This window comes from Tachysurus vachellii, chromosome 1 (genome assembly GCF_030014155.1).
Source record: "Tachysurus vachellii isolate PV-2020 chromosome 1, HZAU_Pvac_v1, whole genome shotgun sequence".
NCBI lineage: Eukaryota > Metazoa > Chordata > Actinopteri > Siluriformes > Bagridae > Tachysurus > Tachysurus vachellii.
In genome coordinates, this window is record NC_083460.1 from 10,490,191 (window position 1) to 10,514,329 (window position 24,139).

At 38.1% G+C, this 24,139-nt stretch overlaps 2 protein-coding genes across 2 annotated transcripts in view; one reads left to right on the plus strand and one right to left on the minus strand.

The window, feature by feature from the left end:
* Positions 1 to 18,364, plus strand: part of ece2a (endothelin converting enzyme 2a) — a 64,794-nt gene extending 46,430 nt beyond the window's left edge. The window contains exon 3 of the mRNA XM_060871858.1: positions 16,818 to 18,364. Coding sequence (XP_060727841.1) covers positions 16,818 to 17,105 — 288 coding nt within the window. The 3' untranslated portion in view covers positions 17,106 to 18,364. The remainder of the gene's footprint in view (positions 1 to 16,817) is intronic.
* Positions 18,365 to 19,580: 1,216 nt separating this feature from the next.
* On the minus strand, positions 19,581 to 22,673 carry camk2n1a (calcium/calmodulin-dependent protein kinase II inhibitor 1a). The gene is made up of 2 exons (XM_060871871.1): positions 22,246 to 22,673; positions 19,581 to 21,852 (listed from the first exon to the last, which is right to left on the minus strand). Exons 1-2 carry the CDS (start codon positions 22,412 to 22,414, stop codon positions 21,782 to 21,784), a joined length of 240 nt encoding a protein of 79 aa, XP_060727854.1. The 5' UTR covers positions 22,415 to 22,673; the 3' UTR covers positions 19,581 to 21,781.
* Positions 22,674 to 24,139: the final 1,466 nt, after the last annotated feature.

Consider the following 24,139-nt stretch of genomic DNA (forward strand, 5'->3'; position numbering starts at 1 on the left):
ACAGTATCGTTTATACCTTTCGGGTAATTACCGGAAATTCCGCAGCCCTGATCTCATCAGCATAACAATGTCATTTAAATGCATAGGTGCTAATCCAATCAGCTTGACAGTATCACCCATACCTTCACATTATCATAGAGTCAAAGCCACAGCTGTGCTTTGAGCTTAGCATTCACCTTTAACTTGGGACCCTGACCAATGGTCAGGAAGTGCATAAAGACAAAAGGTTAATGTCTCAGACATTAGACCTGTGCTGCCTGACTTGATCTTCTTAGAATGTCATCATCTTTACCTCAAAATGTAAAACACAATGTTCATAACCTTTTCAGTTTATATACTAGTACATTGTAACCTAGATTTAACATCTAATAAATTTGTAATCCAACACACCCCATATCCGTCAGACCATCACCACAGTTTCCAGCCTTTTAGTGTTCTGTGGAGTGAATGTATTCTCCTTCTATCTGTGTGTCTGTCAGTCTCTCTCTCTCTCTCTCTCTCTCTCTCTCTCTCTCTCTCTGTCCTCAGGAAGCAGAAGAACATTGCTGACCCCAACAGAGAGATTAGAGAGAGAGCGAGAGAGCGAGAGAGAGAGAGAGAGAGAGAGAGAGAGAGAGAGAGAGAGAGAGAGAGAGAGAGAGAGAGAGAGAGAGAGAGAATCTTTAACAAATAGTGCTTTTCTCTCAGGCAGTGCAAAACATCACCAAATTCCCATTTCCACATTTTCACCTTGTTCTTACTGTGAAATGACCTGTCGTGTATGTGTATTGTGTGATTAGCTCTAAATGCTTCTAATAATGCCATCTGGTTGGACCTAGATATATTACAGGCCAGCCTTGTGGCACACAATGTGAACTGTTTTTCAGTAATATTATAATACTGCTACACTTTATTTGGGTCACTTGCCACCACTGATCCAAACTTGCTGTATCTCATTCTTAATTGTGACCCTGTGAACAACAGCATGACGTACATTTTAGGCAAAAATTTTTCTGTGCAAAAATTAAACTTGTGCATTTTGAGAGTTAATAAGCAAACTTTAGATTTAGACTAATGTTTTTAGTATTTAATTTTAGTCTTAATTTTTGAGTCTTTATTATGCATGGATTTAAGATTAAAGGTTGAATGTACAATTTTGGGATTTTGTCAGTTTGTGTTCATACTACAAAATCAAAAAATAGCACATCTTTTCAGATAAACTATTAAACTAATTTTAGATGGTTAGCTAAAAATATTAGTTCTGGTTGAAGGAGAAAGACTTTCTCTGCTGTAATCCTTGAGGATACAGTATGCACCAAAGCACAGGGTGAATGTACAGGCTCTCCCTGAGGCTCAACACATGTCCAGGACAAAGCTAGCTAAATTATAGTGTAATGAACAAAACCAAAATATCTGGGCATTTCTAGTGGTTTACTCAATGTATCTTGCTATCTAATCTGTATGTCTGTCAAATAATTCATTCATTCATTCATCTTCTACCGCTTATCTGAACTACCTCGGGTCACGGGGAGCCTGTGCCTATCTCAGGCGTCATCGGGCATCAAGGCAGGATACACCCTGGACGGAGTGCCAACCCATCGCAGGGCACACACACACACACTCTCATTCACTCACGCACTAGGGACAATTTTCCAGAGATGCCAATCAACCTACCATGCATGTCTTTGGACCGGGGGAAGAAACCGGAGTACCCGGAGGAAACCCCCGAGGCACGGGGAGAACATGCAAACTCCACACACACAAGGTGGAGGCGGGAATCAAACCCCGACCCTGGAGGTGTGAGGCGAACGTGCTAACCACTAAGCCACCGTGCCCCCCTGTCAAATAATGTTCGGCACAAAACAGACATTGTTTGCAAATTAGAAAAATCTATACAAAGACACATCACGAGAGCAGAGGACTTGAATCATTTCATCTTGAGAATCTGAGCAATCTTGTCACTACCAACCATTACAAGTTTTCAAGCTCAACAACCAGCTTTCGATATGAGCTCTACAACGAGGATAAATCAGTTGACTATACTCCATCATTCATTATACAACAATTACTTCTGCTCTAGTAATCTGATTGGACAAGTGGCGTTCTAAGACTGGTGATTTTTAGTATAACAGCACTGATTTCACTGTTTGTATTTTGTAAAATTCCAAATCTGGCAGTAGTTAGTCAGTCTGCGCATTACCATGGCAAACATTTGAGCAAAAACAAATAAAATATTTGACCATATTGTGTTTGATGGTAGATACTCTCGGGATGTGGTAGCCTAGTGGTTAAGGTGTTGGGCTACCAATTGGAAGGTTGTGAGTTCGATTACAACATCCACCAAGCTGCCACTGCTGGGTCCCTGAGCAAGGCCCTTAACCCTCAATTGCTCAGTTGTATAAAAATGAGATAAAAATGTAAGTCTCTCTGGATAAGGGCGTCTGCTAAATGCCGTAAATGTACTCTATCCCAATTTCTTGTTTATGGAACTTTTGTATAAAAGCAATCTCACACTCACAGATATGTGGTTGAACTGAATATCAGCATGACTATGATTACCTGTGGCAGTCAGCCTATTGTCTCAAACCCACGGCCGTATCACAGCCTTGCTGATGTTCAGAATAGATATGCAGCACTGTTGCTTAATTAGCTTCCCACCAAAATAGAGAAAGATTAACTATCTCACCTGTTCAGCAAGAACAAAGCTAAAAACCTTTCGCAAACCGAAATCTATTTAAATTATTCAGTTTAGTACCAGACTCTTACTCAATCTAACTCCCACATTGTTTACACACATTATAGAGACATCATGTTCTAGAGTATTAATTGTGTCCTTGGGTTAATAGCAGGTTAGAGTGCCTGTGAATGTAAAAGTATGTTTATGGCAGTCATATGGAGAGTGCTAAAAAGTGTTAGATTGCTTGGGTGTTATATTGAGCATTAGATGGAGTGTTTGTGCCAAAATGAGACGCAGTGTGATAGGAATGGATTAGCGTATGTAAGTCAGTCAGCTTGTGTGCCGTGTGTTACGAGGAGTGGTAGGGTCAGCAAGGACACAGCAATCTGTATCACTTCCCTGTTACATAATGTTTAGAGTATCAAACACTGACAGTCCTGACGAGAATTTCAATGAGGTGTTTTTGTCTACTCCTTTTGTTCTCTGCTGTTACTGATATGATGAAACATAGCTCCTCTGGAGGTTTTGTAGGATGCTTAATATTTTGCTTTTCAGACTACATCATCTTTCCTTCACACTTTGTACATATTTTTCCCTAAGCTATTACCTGTGGAGAATTACCTAGTATAGATGTAATCACCTTGGATGTATAGTGTAGAATAGCTAGAATCTCATGTAAGATCATGTAGATTCAGTTACATGTGGAGAATAGTGTAATGTAGAATTAATCACATGTAAAATGGTGGACTAATAAATTAAATCACCTTTGCAGAATATAACACATAATTAATCATCTAGCTGTATGTGAGGCTGCAACTCTATGCTGCTATATGGAACTTTTTAACGTTGAGCTTGACATGATGCATTACATGAAACTCATGAAGTTTTATAATTGCAGTACTTGTGTGTATCTATCCGTGTTTTTGTGGGCGTTGGAGGATTGCTCTGCATCTCCTTTTTTGAGAGAGGGAGAAAGAGGTGTTTCCATAGCAGCAGGTTTCCATGGATACCAGATCACAATGCATGCTTGAGGGAGCAGTATGACTCATCTTCTCATCTGCCTTGTTGAGAAGGAATGTGAGCGAGACAGACAGTTAAAGGTGGATGTATAATAATGCAGAACCATAATCAACAACCCCTTGCAAAATGTATTCCCAGTAAACTTAAGAATAATAAACCAATAAAGCCTATGTGGTATATCTCCAAAATAATCTACTAAACATGATTTAATTTCAATATGATCACTTTCTAATTTAACTTGTTTGGCTTGACAGGAACTAAATGTAAATATTTATTTTTTAATGTTTTATGCAACGTTATTATACTACACTGTAAACTGCTTTGAACGATGAGGCAGAGGATCCAAATGCAGGTAGAAGATTTAATTTAACAGGACGAGAACCACGACCACATGAAACAGCCATTAAGGACAACAACCGACAAACAACATGAGAACACTTAGGGTTAAATACATACAGGAAACCAATGACAAATGAGAACAGGAATACATGACTAACAACAACCAATCAGAACATGACACATACACTAGGTCAGAGAGCATGAGGGCGTGGGAAGCAAGACACAAACAATACGAAACAGGTTACAAAATAAAAGATGTAAAACCCAGAACATGAAACAAAAGCCAAAACCAAAGTGACATAATCCCCCCTCTAAGGGTGGCTCCTGACACCCTTAATGTATTCTCCACCCAAAACAACAAAAGTCCGGGAGGGTGGTGTAAAGGTGGCGGCAGTGTTGAGGGTGGGATAGAGGGTCATGAAGCAGGACTGGAGCTGGAACCCTGTGCAATGGTGGGCCTGGGCTGTTCAATAATGGTAGTCTTGGATGACAGAGCAGTGGTCTCTCTGGTCTTTTTTGCTATGGAGCATACAGATTGGGCTCTGGAGCAATGGACAAAGGTCATGTGGTCTGACAAGTCCAGATTTATCCTGTTTCAGAGTGATGGGCTCTCTAGGGTAAGAAGAGATGTTCATGCAATGTCACAACATTTTTTTCTGCCCAGAGAGTTGAATTAATTTCTCTGCAAGTTCTTCTATTGACGATTGGGATAAAAATAATATAATAATTGACCATTCTGAAACAGATTAACAGCTTTTCCATGGCCAATATGTCGCTAGCTTGAATGCTGCTTATATAAGCAATGTGTGATAATGTTTGAGTAACAGGGTGGTTAGCATTCTTAGTGAATTTAGCTTCAGACTGATGACCTGTGAGGCCTGCTTAGGTACTAAGGAGCTTTTCCTCCAGATATCATTATGATACTGCCCTATGTTGTGTGTCAGGAAGGTGGACATGCCACAGTTAGTCTGATTCTTAACAGCCAAAAACTTCCAAATAAGGTACTATCCTGTCCATCAGAGGTAATGGGGCCATCTGTTTTACCTTGGGAATATCTAAGGTGTCATAAACAGGCCACATGGTTAGACTTTGAATCAGATTACCTGTCCTTGGAAGGCAAACCTCAAAAAGCATCTGTGCCATGAAAATATGCATACAACCTCTGACGTAATATTGTACATATTGTACAAAAGTAGATAAAAAAATCTTAATATACAATTGTAGAGATGAATGGAGTAAATTTCCATACTAATTAGACAAATAAGTTACACACACCTTGCCATTTAATGGACATTGTTTTCGCAAGCTTAAATATTTTATTATCATACAAATGTGAGCAAAAGTGAGCAAAGGCCAATTCTTAAAGTGAAAACATTACAGATTGAACGTGATTCATGATAACAGTTAAAAGCTTCCATTTGTGGTGTGATGGTTGGCCACATGGTGTAAACATATCATCCACAGTCTGTTATCATGTACAGTGAGGCCTGTCTGCAGTAATTAATTAAATGCCCACACTTGTAATGGCACATTATTAAGATTCTGAATTTTATATCTGGCACTTTATAGGCACATAAGCTTTGGTTGTTTGCTTGTTTGACTTGTTTTCATTCATTCATTTTCTACCGCTTATCCGAACTACCTCGGGTCACGGGGAGCCTGTGCCTATCTCAGGCATCATTGGGCATCAAGGCAGGATACACCCTGGACGGAGTGCCAACCCATCGCAGGGCACACACACACACTCTCATTCACTCACGCAATCACACACTAGAGACAATTTTCCAGAGATGCCAATCAACCTACCATGCATGTCTTTGGACCGGGGGAGGAAACCGGAGTACCCCGAGGCACGGGGAGAACATGCAAACTCCACACACACAAGGTGGAGGCGGGAATCGAACCCCAACCCTAGAGGTGTGAGGCGAACGTGCTAACCACTAAGCCACCGTGCCCCCCTGTTTGACTTGTTTGATATATATAATCTAACTAACTAGCAACCTAGACTAATGCTGTGTTTGTATGTACATGGAAAAATAAGGATCGTCAATAATACAGATGTTTTTTAGATGTGCTGTGTAACACCTTTTTTATTTAAAACTTATTTTTTTGGCAGGTGATATGGAGAGACACTATAGAAAGCACTACAAATGAATTTCACATCAATTCAAGATATGCGAAGTCTTTAGGTATATTTAACATGGTAAACAATAGAAGGAAAAGGGAAATAGCAGCAGAAAAAAAAATTCATTTTGATTCAACCTTGGGACCAGCATGCACCAGATGTTGACCCCTGCACTTGGTGCAGCATGGACCCAATGTCGACCCCTGCAGTGGGCGAGCAACAACAACAGAAAACTTCACCAGGTTCCGCTCCTGTCCGTTAAGAGCAATAATCTGAGGCTCTTGTGGAAACAAACTGCAAGAAAACTTCCTATCTTCCTATGATAGTCTCAGATTCTTAATAAGAGTGGAACCTGATGTGTAGCCCATCCATCCAAGGTTTGATATGTTGTGCCTTCTGAGTTGCTTTACTGCTCACCATGGTTGTAATATGTGTTTATTTGAGTCACCATTGACAGCTCAATCCTGTCTGGTCATTCTTCTCTGATCTATCTCTACAACAAGGTATTTCAGACCATTAACTCACAGGATGTTTTTCTCTTTCCCACTGTTCTGTAGTTATAAACTATAGAGTCTATAGAGTGAAAATCCCAGAATATCAGCCGTTTCTAAAAAATACTTTGTTAGTGAACTGATCTATAGGGAATTCAGAATGAACCATGATTCTCATATTTGTAAGTTGCACATAAGAGCTCAAGTTCCAGGTTACACAGTTGCATCTTTTTGCTATAAAGTTATAGCAATATATATAGTATATAGTATAAAGTTATAGAAGGAAAAATTATTCAGAAATGCACACCCAGATGACGATGGGTTCCCTTATCAGTGAGGCTAATAAAAAAGCTTTCAATTTGCTAGGGAGAATAAAGATTGGACTATGGAGCAATGCAAAAAGGTAATGTTGTCTGATGAGTCCAGATTTGGGGTTGCTTTAGTTGGTCAAGTCTGCCTGATGTCAGCTGACTATCTGAATATACTGAGTGACCATGTTTTTTAATCAATGGATTTATTTATAGTTTGCTCAAAAAACAAGAAAATTAAATGAGCGGTTATATTTATAATAACATTTCAGTTTACAATCTAACGTATATCCCACAGTTATGAACATTTTGGGAATTTCCACTGTAATTAATGGTGCTTGCAAAGCAACATTATTACTATTGTGCCGGACAAAACTTTGGCGCGTAACTTGTCCTGCAGCTTTTGTCCTAGACCCATGATTGACGTGTCAAATCAACCGGCTCATTGGGGAGAGGTGTGCTATGACTTTTATAAGTGATCCAAGTACCGGTACTTCCGGTACCGGGTCTCAAAGTGGCCTTTTTTCCCATAGACTTCCATTATAAACTTTGGAGGTTCATAACTCGGCAAGCTTTCTACACCAAACTCGGCCAGCTCCTTTAGGGAGATACTCTGAACAAACTTTTAAATTGGTGTACCGACTGGCCTTCCGGTTGTGCCGCAGCCCCGCCCCATAATATGCAAAATCAAAAAACTTTTTACAACATGGACATGTGACATATCAAAACACTCACAACAATGAAGGGAACTTCCTCACGTGTATTTTGATGATGTCACGTGATGTCACGTGATGTCACTTGAAAATAAAAAATTAGCACAACATGGACATGGTTCTCAATATAATTTTTTTTTTTTGGTTCTCAATATAATTTTTTTAAATAAATAATGACTTCACTCAAGTAAATGTGGTTTGTAAGGTTTATTAAAGTAACTGACATAACATTAAAACTTTACATTACCATTATAACACTTTTCTGTTGAGTGTTCACTCCATTGCACAAGGTTCCAGCTCCAGTCCTGCTTCATGGGCCTGAGCCTCTATCCCTCCCCCAACACTGCCGCCACCTTTACACCACCCTCCCGGACTATTTTTTTTCTGTGGAGTATTCTTTAAGGGCACCAGGGGCCACCCTTAGAGAAGGGAATATGTCCCTTTGGTTTTTTGCTTTTGTTTCAATTTTCTGCAAACATACAATACAAATACAAATCTATCCTTTTACCATTTCTCTTTGTAGACACAGTCAGTGGTCATTTACTTAACTGCTTGTAATTCCATCAGATGCTTTGTATGTGTTTACTTATGCCAGATTTAGTAACCCTTGGGTCACTTTACCTTGTGTTTGGGGGTGAGGATGGGATGGGGCACTTTGAATGCATGTCAGCATAGCATAGCATACACTTTTAGCACTGCCTGTGGGGTTGGAAAATACCTTTTATGACTTGTCACAGACTGGGGAAATCCCAGAATCCCTTCCAATGCTGGAGGAAAACAGACAGCAAGTTAAGACTGTACATTGACAGGGAGTATAAGAGATTGTGAAAATGAATGTCAGTGAGAGTACATAGAGTGAAGCTGGAAGTGGGAACTATAGTAGAAGGAGTGGTGTTGAATGTGTAAAGTATTATTTCCATCCACACTTCTTACCCACACAGTGTTCACAGATCAATCTGTAAGACTTCCCAAGAGTCAGTTTTACACATAGAACGCATCCTATAGAAGCTCTTAAAGAGTAAATAGTAGATCTAGATGTGAGACTGTGTTGGTGTGAGTGTGTATGCATGTAGAGGTGTGGGTGTGTCAGCATAACTATACCCCTTGCTTGGTCACTTAAAGATATATTTATTTACATGCTCCTAAAATGGAGTTCAGATTCACAGAAATCTCATCTGTCTCTTTGCTTCTGTCTCTCTATTGTCCTTCTAGAACTCTACATACAGACTCTATTTGAGCTTTGTTTTGTAGATAACTTCAATTATATTTAAGATATTTAAACCTGTGCCTGTCTAAATTCCAGCTCCTAACTGATGTCTCAAACAAGATGTAACTGTGATTTTGGATTGAGGGGATTTGTTCATTCATACACACAAGCATTAGTTATTTTAGCCTACTGTGCAGTCAGCATTCAAATGTATTTATAGGGTCCTGTGCTGGCCTCTCATTTTCTTCCATATTAAACTTCGCAAACTATGTCTTCATGGGCATTGCTTTCAAACAGGGGCACTGGTAATGCTGGAAATTGTTTGGGGCTCAATTGGGGTTCAATGAAGGAAAATATTAATGTTACAGCATGTGTTTACTTTCACTCGTATTCAGCACATATACACTCATATTCAGATTTCGTAACATTTCATTGTTAGTAATTTATTCCTGATGTTTGCCCACTCATATAATGTATGTATTCTTTAGAAACAGCAGTGAAAAAAAAAACTGTGAAAAGTAATCCCAACTAGATGGTTTGTTTTAGTCATTATAAGATGAATATCTGAATTGTTCCCTTGCAGTTACCATGGCTACAGTTTAGTGTAGTCCTGCTGGTAAACCTTGTTGATTATTTTTCAGTGATAATCTTTCAGTCACATGTGGATGAATAGCCAGAAGACGTTTTCTTGTATTGCCTGGCAGTGACCTTCCTTCCAAGAGAATAAGTATACTCACACCGTGCAAGCAGAAAATGCCACAAGCACAACAGTACTTTTGATTTTCTTTTAAATGCCCCCTATCTTTAATTATTATAGTATTTTTTGTAAAGATTATTATGCAAAATAAGCCAGGGTTAATGACCCACTTTTTTTTTTCTCTATAGTATTAATGCATTGGCATGGTTACAACAGAAATATCAATTACACTGGTTATGCCATAATGTATTTCCACTGATGGCCTATATAATTAGTTTCTCTCTCTGACATGCTGGCCCATATACCCAGTGAATCTGGCAGTTGCCTGACTACTACTTTTGTCACCTGGGATACACACTGGCCCATTTTCTAGTGTTTATGATACTATAGCAGCCTTTTGGGATGGCTGGAGAACTTTCTAATTCTCTCTTTATTTATATACATGTTTTAATTTGAAACACAGACTCTTCTCTGTCTCCTCTCTCTCTCTCTCTCTCTCTCTCTCTCTCTCTCTCTCTCTCTCTCTCTCTCTCTCTCTCTCACTCTCACACACACACACACACACACTTTTTTCTAGTTGTAATTAAAACATAATAATTTAATTGCCATTTCGTGGTGAGTTGAGTTGATTAAATGAAAGTCAATGAAGTTGACTAAATGAAAGTTCATGTATTTTATTGTACTGTACATTGTGCTTGGCAAGAACTTTATTTTCACCTTTCACTTTATTTTCACCTGACAAAAATGTACTACACTATAGTATACATTGCTATAACTGGTCAGATGGATAAAATACATTCATCAGTCTCAGTCTCAGTCAGCATTATAAATAAGATGCCAATAATAAGGCAGTATAGAATTAGCCTAATACATAGGTGTGTAGATACAATCAGTTTAAAATTTACTATAGTAGCTTGTATCATGGTTATATTATGACCCATCCAACCTGTGTATTATGTTGTGATATGGTTAATAATGGCAAGTGTTTGCCAAATGCTATTGCTTTAAAACTTATGTTTTATTATAATCTGAGAATTTATTTTCACAAGTGTTATATTTTAAAATGACACTTAAATCGTGTCATTTTTGTTGTTTTCAGAAATTTTTTGTGGACTAGATGTAGGGCTTGAAACTTCAGTCTCCATAGTAACATTTCTGTAGGGAGTGGAGATGATGGCAGGTTTCTTCCAAGTCATTTTATAGAGCTTGTAAAGGCTGAATGTTTGAAACACATCATACCTGGAGCCAGCCAAACACCAACCCTTCCCTGGTTTAGCTGATAACTCTATCTTTCTCAGGTGTCTCTGCAGTTCAACCTGAATTCAGTCACAAACATGCTGAGACAGAGATCTCCTGCTGTATTGCTTCATGAGTACACCAGCTTATCTGGTCCTGCAATGTATGTTGTCTAGAAAAAACAGTGGAGCTGTGTAATTTTATTGCTATATAGCTCACAGACAGAGAGCAACAGATTGAGGGAATATTGAATTTGTTTGCTATAATTTGCAATGAGACAAGATTCAGAGACAGTTTGACACAGCTTTGCTTTTTGAAAAATATTTTTTGTTGTTATTTTTTAGGAGTTATTCCATTAAGATTTTATGTAATTTTTTATGTCATTTTAGATATGGAAATGTCCTATAATTAGAAACAACCTCCACATGAACCAAATACAAGTGGTTATATAAATAGAGTAGTTTGCTATGTGCTACTGGACGTTTGTCTGGAACTGGGTTTTATGGTCAGATGACAAAAAATAGGAGTGGGGCATGAAAATAAGAATGGTTTACATCCATTTAACAATCAGTTGAAAAAAAAATGCATACTGTCTAGTACTGTAGCTTGTGTACTTTTAATTAGCCTCTAAGATTTAGGTACAGTGCTGTTAGAAAGTTTGTGAACTCTTTAAAATTTTCTCTGTTTCTGCTTAAATTTGCATATCTTTGTGGTCTTGCAGAATGAACTACGTACCATTAAGCTTCAATTTACTAACAGATACCTGAAATTCTCCTTTAGAATTTGCTGATGATAAAGAATTCATAGGTTTTTCTGTAATAGAAATCTTTCCTGGACATGAGGTCGTAAAGCAACCCCAAACCATAATATTGTCACGTACATACTTAACAGTTGGGATTGAGTTTTATCATGTTGGAATGCAGTTGTTTGGTTTTCGCCAAGCAAAATGCTCATCTATCCACAGAAAATTATTCCAGTAGGCATCTGGCTTATTCACATGGTCTTAAGCAAACTGCAGACAGACATCAGTGTTCATTTTGGGGAGTAGTGGCTTTAGCCTGGTTTTGCTAGCATACCCAATTCAGCAGTGGCTTTTAAGTCTTTAGATGCTACCCTGGGCTACTTTGGGCTATACTAATTTACTTTGAATTTGTTTGTCAGTTATACCAGGCCCCCTTGCTGCGAGCGCTGACCCACTTGACCCATCGTACTGTGACCCACTTGACCCATCGTACTATGACGCTTTTGAACTGCATACACTGTTTACAAGGATATCACTTTCTTTTTACTTGCCATATTATGTTATGTTAATTTATAGTATTGAATATGCAATATCTTCCAGTATGCTACTTTATAACTTCATACATTTTTACAGCTTTTTACATTTTGAATTTATTGTATATTGATGCGTAAAGTACTCTTTATGCACAATAAACTATATGATTCACTATATGACAACTAACCATCATATAGTTGTCATATAGTGACAACATAGGGGGTTTATTCTCAAACCTAGGGGGTTTATTCTCCACTTTGCTGTTATAATAACCTCCACACTTCAGGTAAGGCTAGTCATTAGATTTTGGATTGTGACAGTGGGGATTTGTCCATTTAGCCACATAAGCATTAGGGAGGTCAGGCACTGGTGTCAGGCACGGAATCCGTGAGTCAGCATTCCTGTTCATCCAAAATGTTTTGAGTGGGGTTGAGGTCAGGGTTCTGTGCAGGCCACTCATGTTTTGTCACACCAGCAGAGACATGCTGGAACAGGTTTGGGCCTCTTAGTTCTAGTGAAGGGACATTGTAATTCTGTGTACATCAAACAAAGATATTCTATACATAATTTTGTTAATATTTGTCATCATAAAGGTGTGATGCTCAGGCGTCCATGAACCTTTTGCCATATAGTGCATGTGGAGAACGGGTTGGGTACAAATACATACAGAAATTTGTCATTTTTGTTCTCTACACAACTATTTAATTTAGCTATAACAGTTAGTGGGTGGTGATCTTAGATCTCCAATGCAGATGTGAGACAACCCAGTGAGTTGTGATTATTTTACCTAGTACTCGGTAACTAGGAATAATTAGTTTGATATAGACAATAATGTTTTTTGTTTGTTTTTGTTAGTTGTTTAATTTTTGCCATGCACAACAATTCTGCGTTTCTGAGGAAATGGCAGTGTATATGTTTGTTTTTGTGTGCATGTTTGAGGTGAATTGGAAAAGAGCACTTCTGGTTTAAAATCCATTTAAAAATGAAGGGATAGAATGTGTAAAGGGAAAGAAAGAGATTAAAGTGGTATATTGTGCCCTTTCCTTGTTGGAGGCTGATGTAGGGTTTCTACATATTATTTAGGATGGCATTATGGAGTTCGGTAGGTAACATTGAACGTGACATTGTACAGGTGACCGTAAAACAGATGGAAGGAATTAGAAGGGATACAAAGCGTTGATGCAATAAAGCATCTGGAAGTCATACATTTAAGTGACACTTAAACGGCATTCAGCGAAGCTCTTAATGTAAGGTTAATGAAAAAAAAAGGTGGTAAATGTCAAGTGCTCTTTCATACACTTCTTGTTTTGTCTTAACACCAGAATGAGGGGTTAAGAGGGAAATTACTTATATAGCATTGCTTGTGTAAATTTGAGTGTTGGACAGTCAAGGTTGAGATATAAATATGGGTTGGGTTGCAAATGTCTAAGGGTGTGTGTGTGTGTGTGTGTGTGTGCGTGCGTTTTATGTGTATCGCCTTTTCGACCTAGAGGAAGTAAAATATAAACCACTATATAGATTTAAAAAATCATCATGAGTGACCTGCCCATGCCTATTTAACTTAATTTTCTTGCACATTGCATAGCCCCTGATGTTATCTAGATATACGCACTAGTTTCATTTTAATCAACACTTTATGTATGACTATTAAACCATATCAACAAAACTAATGTAATATTTACTTTACATAGAGTTACATTTTACAATTTTACATTGTTGTAAAAAAGAAAAAAAAAAGACTGTGGCTTAATTTTCTGTGATTATATAAAAAAAAATACACCTTTCTGTAAAAGCCTTATATTAGTAATTGGGAATTAGTAATTCAAATATAGTTTGAGGTGATATTAGTGTGTTGAAGTTGCAGTGTCTCCCCTCCCCCCCCTCCCCCATCACTACACAGTCTCAGTGACCTCTCTCTCACCCCTTCCTCCCCTCCCCCTCCCCCTCCCCCTCCTCACTCAGCCACCTGTGCTGCTGTAACTCTCCTGCCCTAAACCTGTAAACTCCTCTCGATCAATCAGTTTCATCATATTCTGACCAACTTCATTTTATTACACATATTACATAATATTGTGTTTTCAAAAGATGAACACTAGTTCTTTTTTATTCACCCTTTGCTTGACTATTAAATCATATCAACAAAATGAATGTAAGATTTACTCTACAGAGGGTTTACAGTGATATTCAGTATAATGATTCAGCAGATTATTTGGATTTAGTTTGAGGCGATATTAGTGTGTTGTCGTTGCATCGTCTCCCTTCCCCCGATCCCTATTACCACACAATCTAAGCCAACTCTCTATCTATCACACCTCCCCATTCCTCTTTTCGCTCAGCCACCTGTGCTGCTGTAACTCTCCTGTGCTAAACCTGTAAACCCCCTTCACTCATTTTCATTACACACTCATTTACCCTGGATTTGTTTTACTCATACTCAATTCTTGTACTGTGCTCATGCCGTCATCACATACTGACTATTTACCATGTATTTCTGTTTCACATTAACTCAAGCTCATGCCCTGGTCACATACTCTGTCTCAATAAAGATGATGGAGAATCCGAGAGTAAAAGAGAGAATGAGACAGTAAAAGTTAGACATGGAGAGAAATAAAAATACAGAGAAAAATACAGCTAGCTTGAGAGACAGTGAGATGGAGACAATGGTCTATGACACAGTCACTAACAATTGACTTAAGTTCTGATTGTGACTTATATTTTATGGTTTTAAAAACAAAATCATGTACAAGCTAAAATTAGGGTTGACCTGGTTTTTCTTGTAGTTTTTGGCTAATGTGATAACAATGAATACGCTAGAGAGCAAAATGTAATTTCAGGAAAAGAAAACGACTCACTAAAAATTACTCACATCATTTACTGATATACATTTGCACTCACCGTCCACTTTAGTGGGAACACCCACACACGCAAATTTATGGAACTATCTAATTGTTGATGAGAGATAAAAATATCCATTGTCCAGTTGTCCCATTGTTTCTACAGTACATTGTCCAGATTGCCAGGAACTCTACTGTAACTCACATAATCTCTCTGATAACCACAGTGAGCAGAAAAGCATTTAAACTTGAGGTAGACAAGCCACCACAACAGGAGACCATATCAGGTTCCTCTCCTGTTATCTAAGAACAGGAATTTGAGCACAGACTCAATTAAACTTGACAGCTTAAGATTAGAAAATTAATCAGCTGTTTTTCCTGTCCAGTTTCATTGAGTCTTTGCTCACGACCGTGTCAGATTCTTGAGCTAAGCATAATTATTTGAGTTAGTGTAGACTTCCTGTCAGCTCAGACCAGTACAATCATTCTTCTTTATCTCTCACCAACAAAGTGTTTCAGCCTGCAGACCCTCCACTCTTTTTTGTTTTTCTCACAATTTTTTTATACTCTAGAGACTGTTGCGTTGTGAAAATCCCAGAAGATCAGAATACTCAAACAAGCCCATCTGGCATTGAAAGCCAAGCCATAGAGAGAAGATCTTTTTTTCATTCTTATGTATGATGAGACCATTAAATGAAGCTTTTGCCCTGTATCTGCAGGATTTTATGCATCCTGCTGCTGAAAAATAATCGTCTGATCAGATAACTAACTAAATTCAGGTATTTGTATGAAAGTTGATTGTGAGTGTATATTATGAACAGACAAAATTCTTTTCCAACATACTACTATCTAACTCATTACCTGGAATAGGGTACATTGGTCACATCTTCCTGGCAACTGTGCCTCTTGTATACAAATTTATCACTGGCAAATGTAAAAAATCATTTTACAAGATTCAGTTAAATATAAGATTTAAAGCTATATGCCACTACATCACTATGCCACTACATACTAGCTTCATTTAGTGCTACATACTAATTTGGTTTAATCCATGATTAATACTTCCAAGATTGTGGTAATTGGGTTAAATGATGCAGATGTATGTTGCTCTCTAAGGGAGAAATGGTCTATTGGGAATTCAAGCCGAATAGTTAAGGTTACTGTTCCAGTAGGGTTCAGCCTCTCTTACCTTCACACATTTACACACTTTATAGAGAAGTTGGGGTCAAAGTATTTTTTTTCTATTCTTTATGTAAATACATTTAACCTTGAGTTTTGTGGTCCATTATAACAACAAAGAATGATTAATCACAGGACACTTTCATAATTGTTAATTTAAGTTGTGGAGTTCCCAAAGGCTCCCATAGCAGACATAGTATATCTACTGACCTAAAAACTGAACATGCAGGAACATTCTGGACATTATTTTAATTGGAATTGAGGATTTGATACCTGGCGTTCTTCCTTTTCACCAGAATATAAGAATTGCTTTATTTTTATTTATTTATGTCTTGTGCTTTTTCCCACCTCTTTTCTCTTTCTATTGCACATACTTATCATCCCTCTCCTCACTCTGTTGTGTCTCGTGTGTCCCTCAGGGCAGATGCTTAGATGATTCATAGGTTATCGTTGCATGACACACACAGAATCATGAATTTAACTCAAGTTGATTGCATTCCTTGTTTTTGAGCTAATGGCTTATTCTGTATGTATTATATGTTATAATATATGTATATGTATATATTTAAATATATTTACTTTTATTATATATAATGGTCTGCTTTGTTTCATTTTCTGTCTATCTGTCTGTCTACCTGTGTATTTTCTTTTTATTATACATATATAAGTATAGGTAGATATTTGTAGATAAATATTTATGATGGCTTTTGTTTTTCCATCTCATGTTTATCAACAGATCAGTCGGGTCCTGAAGCCTGGAGGTCGTTTTGTGTCAGTGACCTTTGCGCAGCCGCACTTCAGGAAGAAATTGTACGCTCGAAAAGAGTACAGCTGGTCTATCAACCACTATCACTATGGTGACAGCTTCCACTATTTTCTATACGTTCTTACCAAAGGGGAGGAGCTTAGCCAAGAAGATGCTGCATTGGAGAGAAAGGTGCTTTCCCAGATGGAGGACCAGCCCACTGTGGTCATTTTTCAGGAAGTTGAAAATGAGGACTTCCTCAATAACATTGGCCTATAAAAGAACGCAACACTGAGCTAGCCAGTATACTAAGACCAATGGTGGTTTTTGTTTATTTTAAATGTTTTATTGTGGATTCATTGTGGCAGTGTTATATGGAATGTCATGAATTTTTTATTTGATTAGAAAATTCTCAGGTCCTTGAAATCTGTATATGATTTCAGATTTGTATAAATGTGATGTGTAAAGCCATGTGAGATATCATTAGATTTAAATTTTAGATTCATAATTTTCTGCCCCATAATAATATTTTATGCAATATTTTTATACATTTTTTTTTTAATAATCTGAAAATATTCTTCTCCTTTCCAATGTCTCTCTTAATATCATGATTTCTTCATGCATGCTTTTTTTTACAGTCTGGCATAAGGTCCTATGTGCTGTGTTATGGATATATAATAGGCTGAACTCATCTGACATATTTACACTCATACAGAGGCAGCTCTGTCACAGAATAATCACAAAAACAAACCGTTTCATTTGCTATTTTCAGGGAACACATCCTATTGTAAATGAGGTTTAAATTTTGTGCTGGCCACCAAGACTTGGTGACAGTCATTAATAAACCAGAAATCATTTATTTTTAATTTTGCTCTGAAATCTAATTACTAGCTATTTTTAAAGTCTGGAAAAAAGGTGCCCACATTTCAGAGCTTCCTGTGCTGATGTGCTGCAGGATTGTAGAACTTAAATTCATCTTTTAATCGGAAGAGCTGTTACTTTTAACAACCTTTTAATGCGGTAAAACAGTGTTTAGATGATACAAGCTCAGTTAGTGTAAATCCCGTGGTAAACAGTATATCTTGGCAAAATTGAAACAATCTATTCATGTGAAAATTTGTATTGCATCATCTTATTCTTAATGTGTAATTTGTAATCTATAAATCTTCTTAGGCTTCTTAAAAAGAGATGTTGGAAGTTCTATTTTTTTTTTATCTTTCTGGTAAACGATGGTGTATGAAATATTTATTACTATATGAAAAATCTAATCAAATTGAGCACAGCCATATTTCCATCTTAACCACGTAAGTGTGGCAAAGTATCTCAGTTGGTCCTAAACAGGCTATATGTTGTGTGTGTGGCCTTAAATCATGCCTAATCATTTGGGTAATTAACCATGTTATACTGTAACACTTAGCATTCATTTGTTGGTTAAGAGCAGTACTGAGGTGCATGTTGGCAAAATGCTATTATTTGCAAACAAATGCTATTGATTTGCCTAATAAATATTTTAGCTGTGTTGAGCAGTTCAGCAGTCAGAGATGTGTGATGGTTCATTAAGCTGCATAAGGGCTTTTTCATCTTCTGTACAGCTGCATTGAGCTATGGTGCTGTATCAGGTGAGCTGCAGGTATTATGTATCAGCTGATCCTGTTGGTTTCTCTACTAACTCACCTGGCTGCTTTGGTGTCTTGAATTTGGGGGTGGGACAAAATGTCCAATCTACTTGGGAAAGCTGATATGAGGGTCACAGAAAGAGAATTATAGTGAGCGCTGCATTCTCCTATTACCGCCAGCCACAATACTAATTTTGTGTGTACTAACCCACCGCTCCTACCTGAGCTTTTGTAAAGGGCTTCATAGAGAGTTAATGAGTTTAACACAAAAATATGGTGAATTAAATTTCAATATTTTGTACGTTTTTCTAGTTGCATTAATTGTTAAACTTTATATAAAGAATTTTCTGTGCAAAAAAAGTTTTGATTATTTAATCAAATAATGAAATAGAAAAAAAATAAGAATAAATAGAAAGAAATATGAAAACAATGTCACAAAGCCTAGAGAAGCCTGGATTTGCTGATCATCAACTGACAAATGTCTTTCCTTCAGAAACCTTAAGAAGATATTTAGATTTGATTGGTTTCTGTGTCCTACCATTGCGAAAAATGTCTTATTGTTTTAAGGCATGCTCCTTTGCCAAATATTTTTGTGTTCAGTCTTGAATATGAATCCATTTTGTTTTTTCCTTATGTACATTTTATAAGGAGCCAGTCATTTATGTATCCATTTAAGTATATGAAATATATTATTAGTTACAAACTTTTTTAAATTATTATTCATATTTGCCTGGTGAAAAAGTAGGTTTAATGACCAGAGAAAGAAAATAAAGCTACTTTCTACTGCCTTTTGCAAAAAAAAAAAATGTGTTATAATGTCCTTCACAGTGGTGAGATGCACCTCAGTGTTGTAAGCAAATTACATGCTTCCCACTGCCTGCCTCACAACACACATTGGCTTAAGCACACCCTGGCTGTTGGTAGAACAATTTTCTAGGCGGATTAAATTGTGTGCACTGTTTGCAGACATTGTGTATTGTACTAGTATGAATGTGTTAGATAATACAACCTTGTATTTTTTTTATTATTTGCCAGTCTCTGTTTTCTTTTTTCAGTGTGTTAATCATCCTCTAGCTCTTCATCATTATAATAAACCCAAAGTCCACTGATTGTCACATCAATAACCAAGAAGCCCATGTTTCTTCCCACCATTTATTAATTCACCAAGTACAGTGAAAATGGCATCATAATATACAATGAATCATTCTCAGAATGCGATTACATTTTTGTTGCTTCTTTGCTTAAACAATGCCAGTTTTTGAAAAGTTGGTTTCATGCACAACAAACCAGAATCATTTTTTTTATAAGAATGGTACAAAATAAACAGCAAAACGCATAGATATAACGCTCAGAAACTCATCAAATAACACTGTGTTATTTGAGGATAGTCGTAAACAGTGTAGTAGAATCTAAGGTCACCATTTTCTAACAAAGTAATCAATGAAGCTCAAGTCACAGTATACAATTTCTTAGTTATATTAATAACATTGATTTGTGCAAATAAACCCCGCAGCACATTCGGCATGTCCCTTTGAAGAGAGAGAAATAAAGTTCCTTGTCTGATACTAAACAACGTAACAACCCTTTCAGTTGTGTTATCTTCTCATACTGTACCTTTCAGAGATACAAACATTTTTGTGTAAGACAATAAAATAGCAGAGGCTATATATAATAAATATTAGATGCAAGAAAGATACAAAAGTGACTTAAAAAAATCTGTCATGAGTGATGCTGTATTCATATCATTGTGGGAAAATGTTTGCATGGACATTAACCTGAACTGAGTGTTGTCCCCATACATTTTCAATCCTGTGCTGTTAGAGTGCGTCAAAAAAAAGATTCAAAATATACTTTAATCCCTCTGTGCACTGACCTCAAATTTTGGAGACTTTTATGGTAATAAACCCAAATGATCTGCAACCAGTTATTTTACCTGACTGTTTAAAAATGAATTTGTTTGTGAAATAGAAGCCTTGTTGTAGTTTCCTAAGTTATGCTAGCCTTATATGCTACTTGTTTGCATTGTTTGCATTGTTTCCAGAAGGAAGGTCAAATGGTTTTGACTGCTGCACCACTTGCTACCCTTTAAATAAATAATAAAACATATCTTGATGATTATGTTTATTTAAATTCTAATTTGTGATGATGAAGGAACATTTACCTTAAAAGCTATATAACAACTATAAGGCCAATAGAGTCATTATATAGCCATTCATTTTGTACCTAACATTCTGCAGCTTCAAGGTTTTTCTATAGCTACATAACTGAGTGGTGCTACCCCTTAATGTGGTTTTGCCCTTCCCTTTTGCCACCTCATGATTACAGACCTGATCATACACTATATGCAGCTCCACCGACAGTGCTGGAGTCATTAAATCATGCGCTACGTTGATTTTCCGCAGTAATGTGAATACGGCACAAAAGTTATGACGTCAACTGCATTGGCACCGAAGATAAAAATTCATGCAAAGAGGTGGAGAAACAGAACGCAAAAAAAAAAAAATTGACATTGGGCCATTTTATAGGCCATCGTCTATTATTTCTGTGGAGTCCTTTTTTCAATGTGTGAATTTAATGCACACCCACAATGGTCCATTGTTGCGGGAACGCGCGTCATCACCATGAAAATCGGACAAAATACCTTATCTTTTCAACACGAAGTCTATACAGTTAAAGATATTAACATCGCACCATCCACTGGGTCTTTTGATTTTGAAATATCTTGGTGTATATGTGTATTAGACTACTATAAACAGCTCTATCAGCAGCTGGAATGAACTCTACACTGTGCGTAAAGGCGCAGGTGCTGATTCAGTTCACACCCTTCACTTTTCACTTTTTTTTTTTTTTTGAAGCGCAAATTGGCTACAGGCTTAAATAGAACTCTCTTTCGAATGTGAGATTCTGTACAAATACGATAATAAAGCTGGAGATGTGCTTTGTCCTGCGCGCTTTAAGGTCGATGCTTATACGGCGCGTGTTGGAAGAAAATGTTCGTGAAGTGATGGCGAATCCGTCCACCGTGGAAAGCAGTGGCAGAGTTCGTTAATGGAGCCACATGGGAACCCGCAGCAGCGTCGATGACTTTCTGCGCAGCTACGCTTTTATTTAGGCCTTTTAATATATATTTATATATATATAGAAATCGGCATTTCGTTTTGTTGAATGTCCGGCAAATGCCGAGTATCTCGCCGTCGCCAACTCTCTCTAGTTTACGCTTCTGTCGCCTTTTGGCAGCGCGTCGTCTCTCTTCGTCCTCCATCATTCACACACAGCCGACAACTGCTTCAAACTGGTGATGTTTTAAAAATTAAATGTCTGCGAGGCGTCGCTGGACCTTTAGACGCCGGATGACGCTTTGTCCGTCATTCCCTTCAAAACCTCGTCTATTCGGTCGTCCTCGATGACCACTGTAAGAAAAAAAGATCAAGAGAGAATATATAGTGTTGTTATTATTACAACGCAGTTGGGTTCATTCGTGTTGCCATCGCACCACGCACAAAATCCGCAAAATCAATTCTCATGTGCAGGATATTAGTTTAACCTTCATACATATTAACTTCGTTTGTCTCACTTTTACTAACAGCTGCAAAACGTTTCTTCTGGAGGTAAAATAAAACGCTTTTTTTTTCACGAATTAGTGCGTAAAGGTTGCGTGCAGCCTATAGATTGTTTTTAATAACCTGTCTTATACTCTTAAAATGTACAAACAGGTTCTTAGAATAACCATCTTGATGATGTCCAGTGATAAAGCACGAATGTTTAAACACACAGAACTACACAATCTATAAGCCAGTACTCACCTCTCTTTGCTCTGCCTATTTGGCCGAGTTTTGGGGGTCTTTTCGCCTGCGACGCCCCGAAAAACGAGCTTGTGTCTTGCAGCCCGCAGCTGAAGGACATCTGGCTGACGTCGTTGTCCGCACCGTAGCCGTTCATCTTCCCCTCGTTGTACGGCAGAACCTCAGACATTGTGACAGAAGTTGGAACGGAACTGGAGCAGACGATAGAAACAGACGCGAACCCAAGTACAAGTTGTAGCAAATCCTGCGAATATCCGTGAAACCCAGTAGTTTATTATAGCGCAGAGCAAAAGCGAAGTCAGTGCGTCCAGGTGGGAAGGAGAGCGAGAATGAGCGCAATGTGTGTTTGTGTGTGTGTAATGTAGGAGGGGGAGATCCCGCGATCATAAAGGAACCCCAGGCGGAACAGTGAAGTCATCCAAGAGAGGGGGGGGAAGAGAAAGAAAAGGAGATAGGGAGAGAAAGGGAGGGAGAGAGAGAGAGGGAGAGAGAGAGAAAGGGAGATAGGGAGAGAGAGAGAAAGGGAGATAGGGAGAGAAAGGGAGAGAGAGAGAGAGAAAGGGAGATAGGGAGAGAAAGGGAGAGAGAGGGGGGAGAGAGAAAGGGAGGAAGAGGGAGAAAGGGAGAGAGGGGGGAGAGGGAGAGAGATAGAAAGGGAGGGAGAGAGAGGGAGAGGAGAGGGAGAGAGAAAGGGAGGGCGATATAAAAAGGGAGAGAGGGAGAGAAAGGGAGATAGAGGGGAGTGAGGGAGAGAGAGAGCAAGGGAGGGAGGGAGAGAAAGGGAGAGAGAGGGAGAGAGAGAGAAAGGGAAGGAGAGAGCGGGAGAGAGAGAAATAGAAAGAGAGAGAGAGAGAAATAAAGAGAGCGAGAGAGAGAGAGAGAGAGAGAGAGAGAGAGAGATGGTTGACCCCTACAGGCGAAACTAGGAAGTACAGGAGGAAAACGGATGTGTTTTACTGTATTCACGCGTTGTGATATAAAGACACTACGGTTTAAAAAGCACAAAAGCGCAAATCTAAACACTGAGTGGCTTCACTCATTATTTAAGCAGTGGCTGCTTGCTGTCAGGGCTGCTGCATTAGCACTAGTTGACTTTCACTTTGTGAAGTTTTTGAAGCTAGCATTCTGGATTAATCAGATGGCTATTAACATTGGGTAGGAGCTGAGTCTTCTCTCCTAAACCCTTTTCTCTACATGAGCCATTTATTTTTCCCTCTCCATCATGATTCATTCATCAACTTCCACAGCCTCAGGCAATCTTACTATTAATGAACTAGATGTGCTGAAATTATTCAGGAGGTAGAGAGCAGGGTTTGACAATGTATCTCCAGCCACACTTAAACAGTGTGCCTGCCAACGAACCCCGCTATCCACAGCCATTTTTATTCAGTCACTAAGCATTGTTCTACATTGTTATTAACATTTCTTTCTGTTTTTAACCCATTAAGGAGAAAATAACCTGTGTCAGTGAGTACAGACCTGCTGCACTTTCCTCAGTGACCATGAAGACATACTGCACAGACACCTGATACTTACATAACTGAAGACTTCTCATCTAAGAGATGGATGGGGTTAAGCTTCCATGTCAGAGATCGGTAAATGCGTAAGGGTCACAACAAAGGTACAGTGACAGGCGAGTGGTCTTATGAAGTTATTGGGCTTATTTGTCAGCCAGACTAATCATGTGAATTCACACAAATAACATGTATTCAATTCTTAATGCAGTCTGACAAGGGTGGGAATATAATGTGAAAGTTTCAGCTGTTCAACCACTGGTAATTTATCCACAATTTTACAAAATGGCTGGACAAGTGTTTTAAAATAATTTAAACTATATAGTGAGGAGCTCCAGAGAACACTTTCAGAGCATCACGTCATCTCCCAAAACCCGACA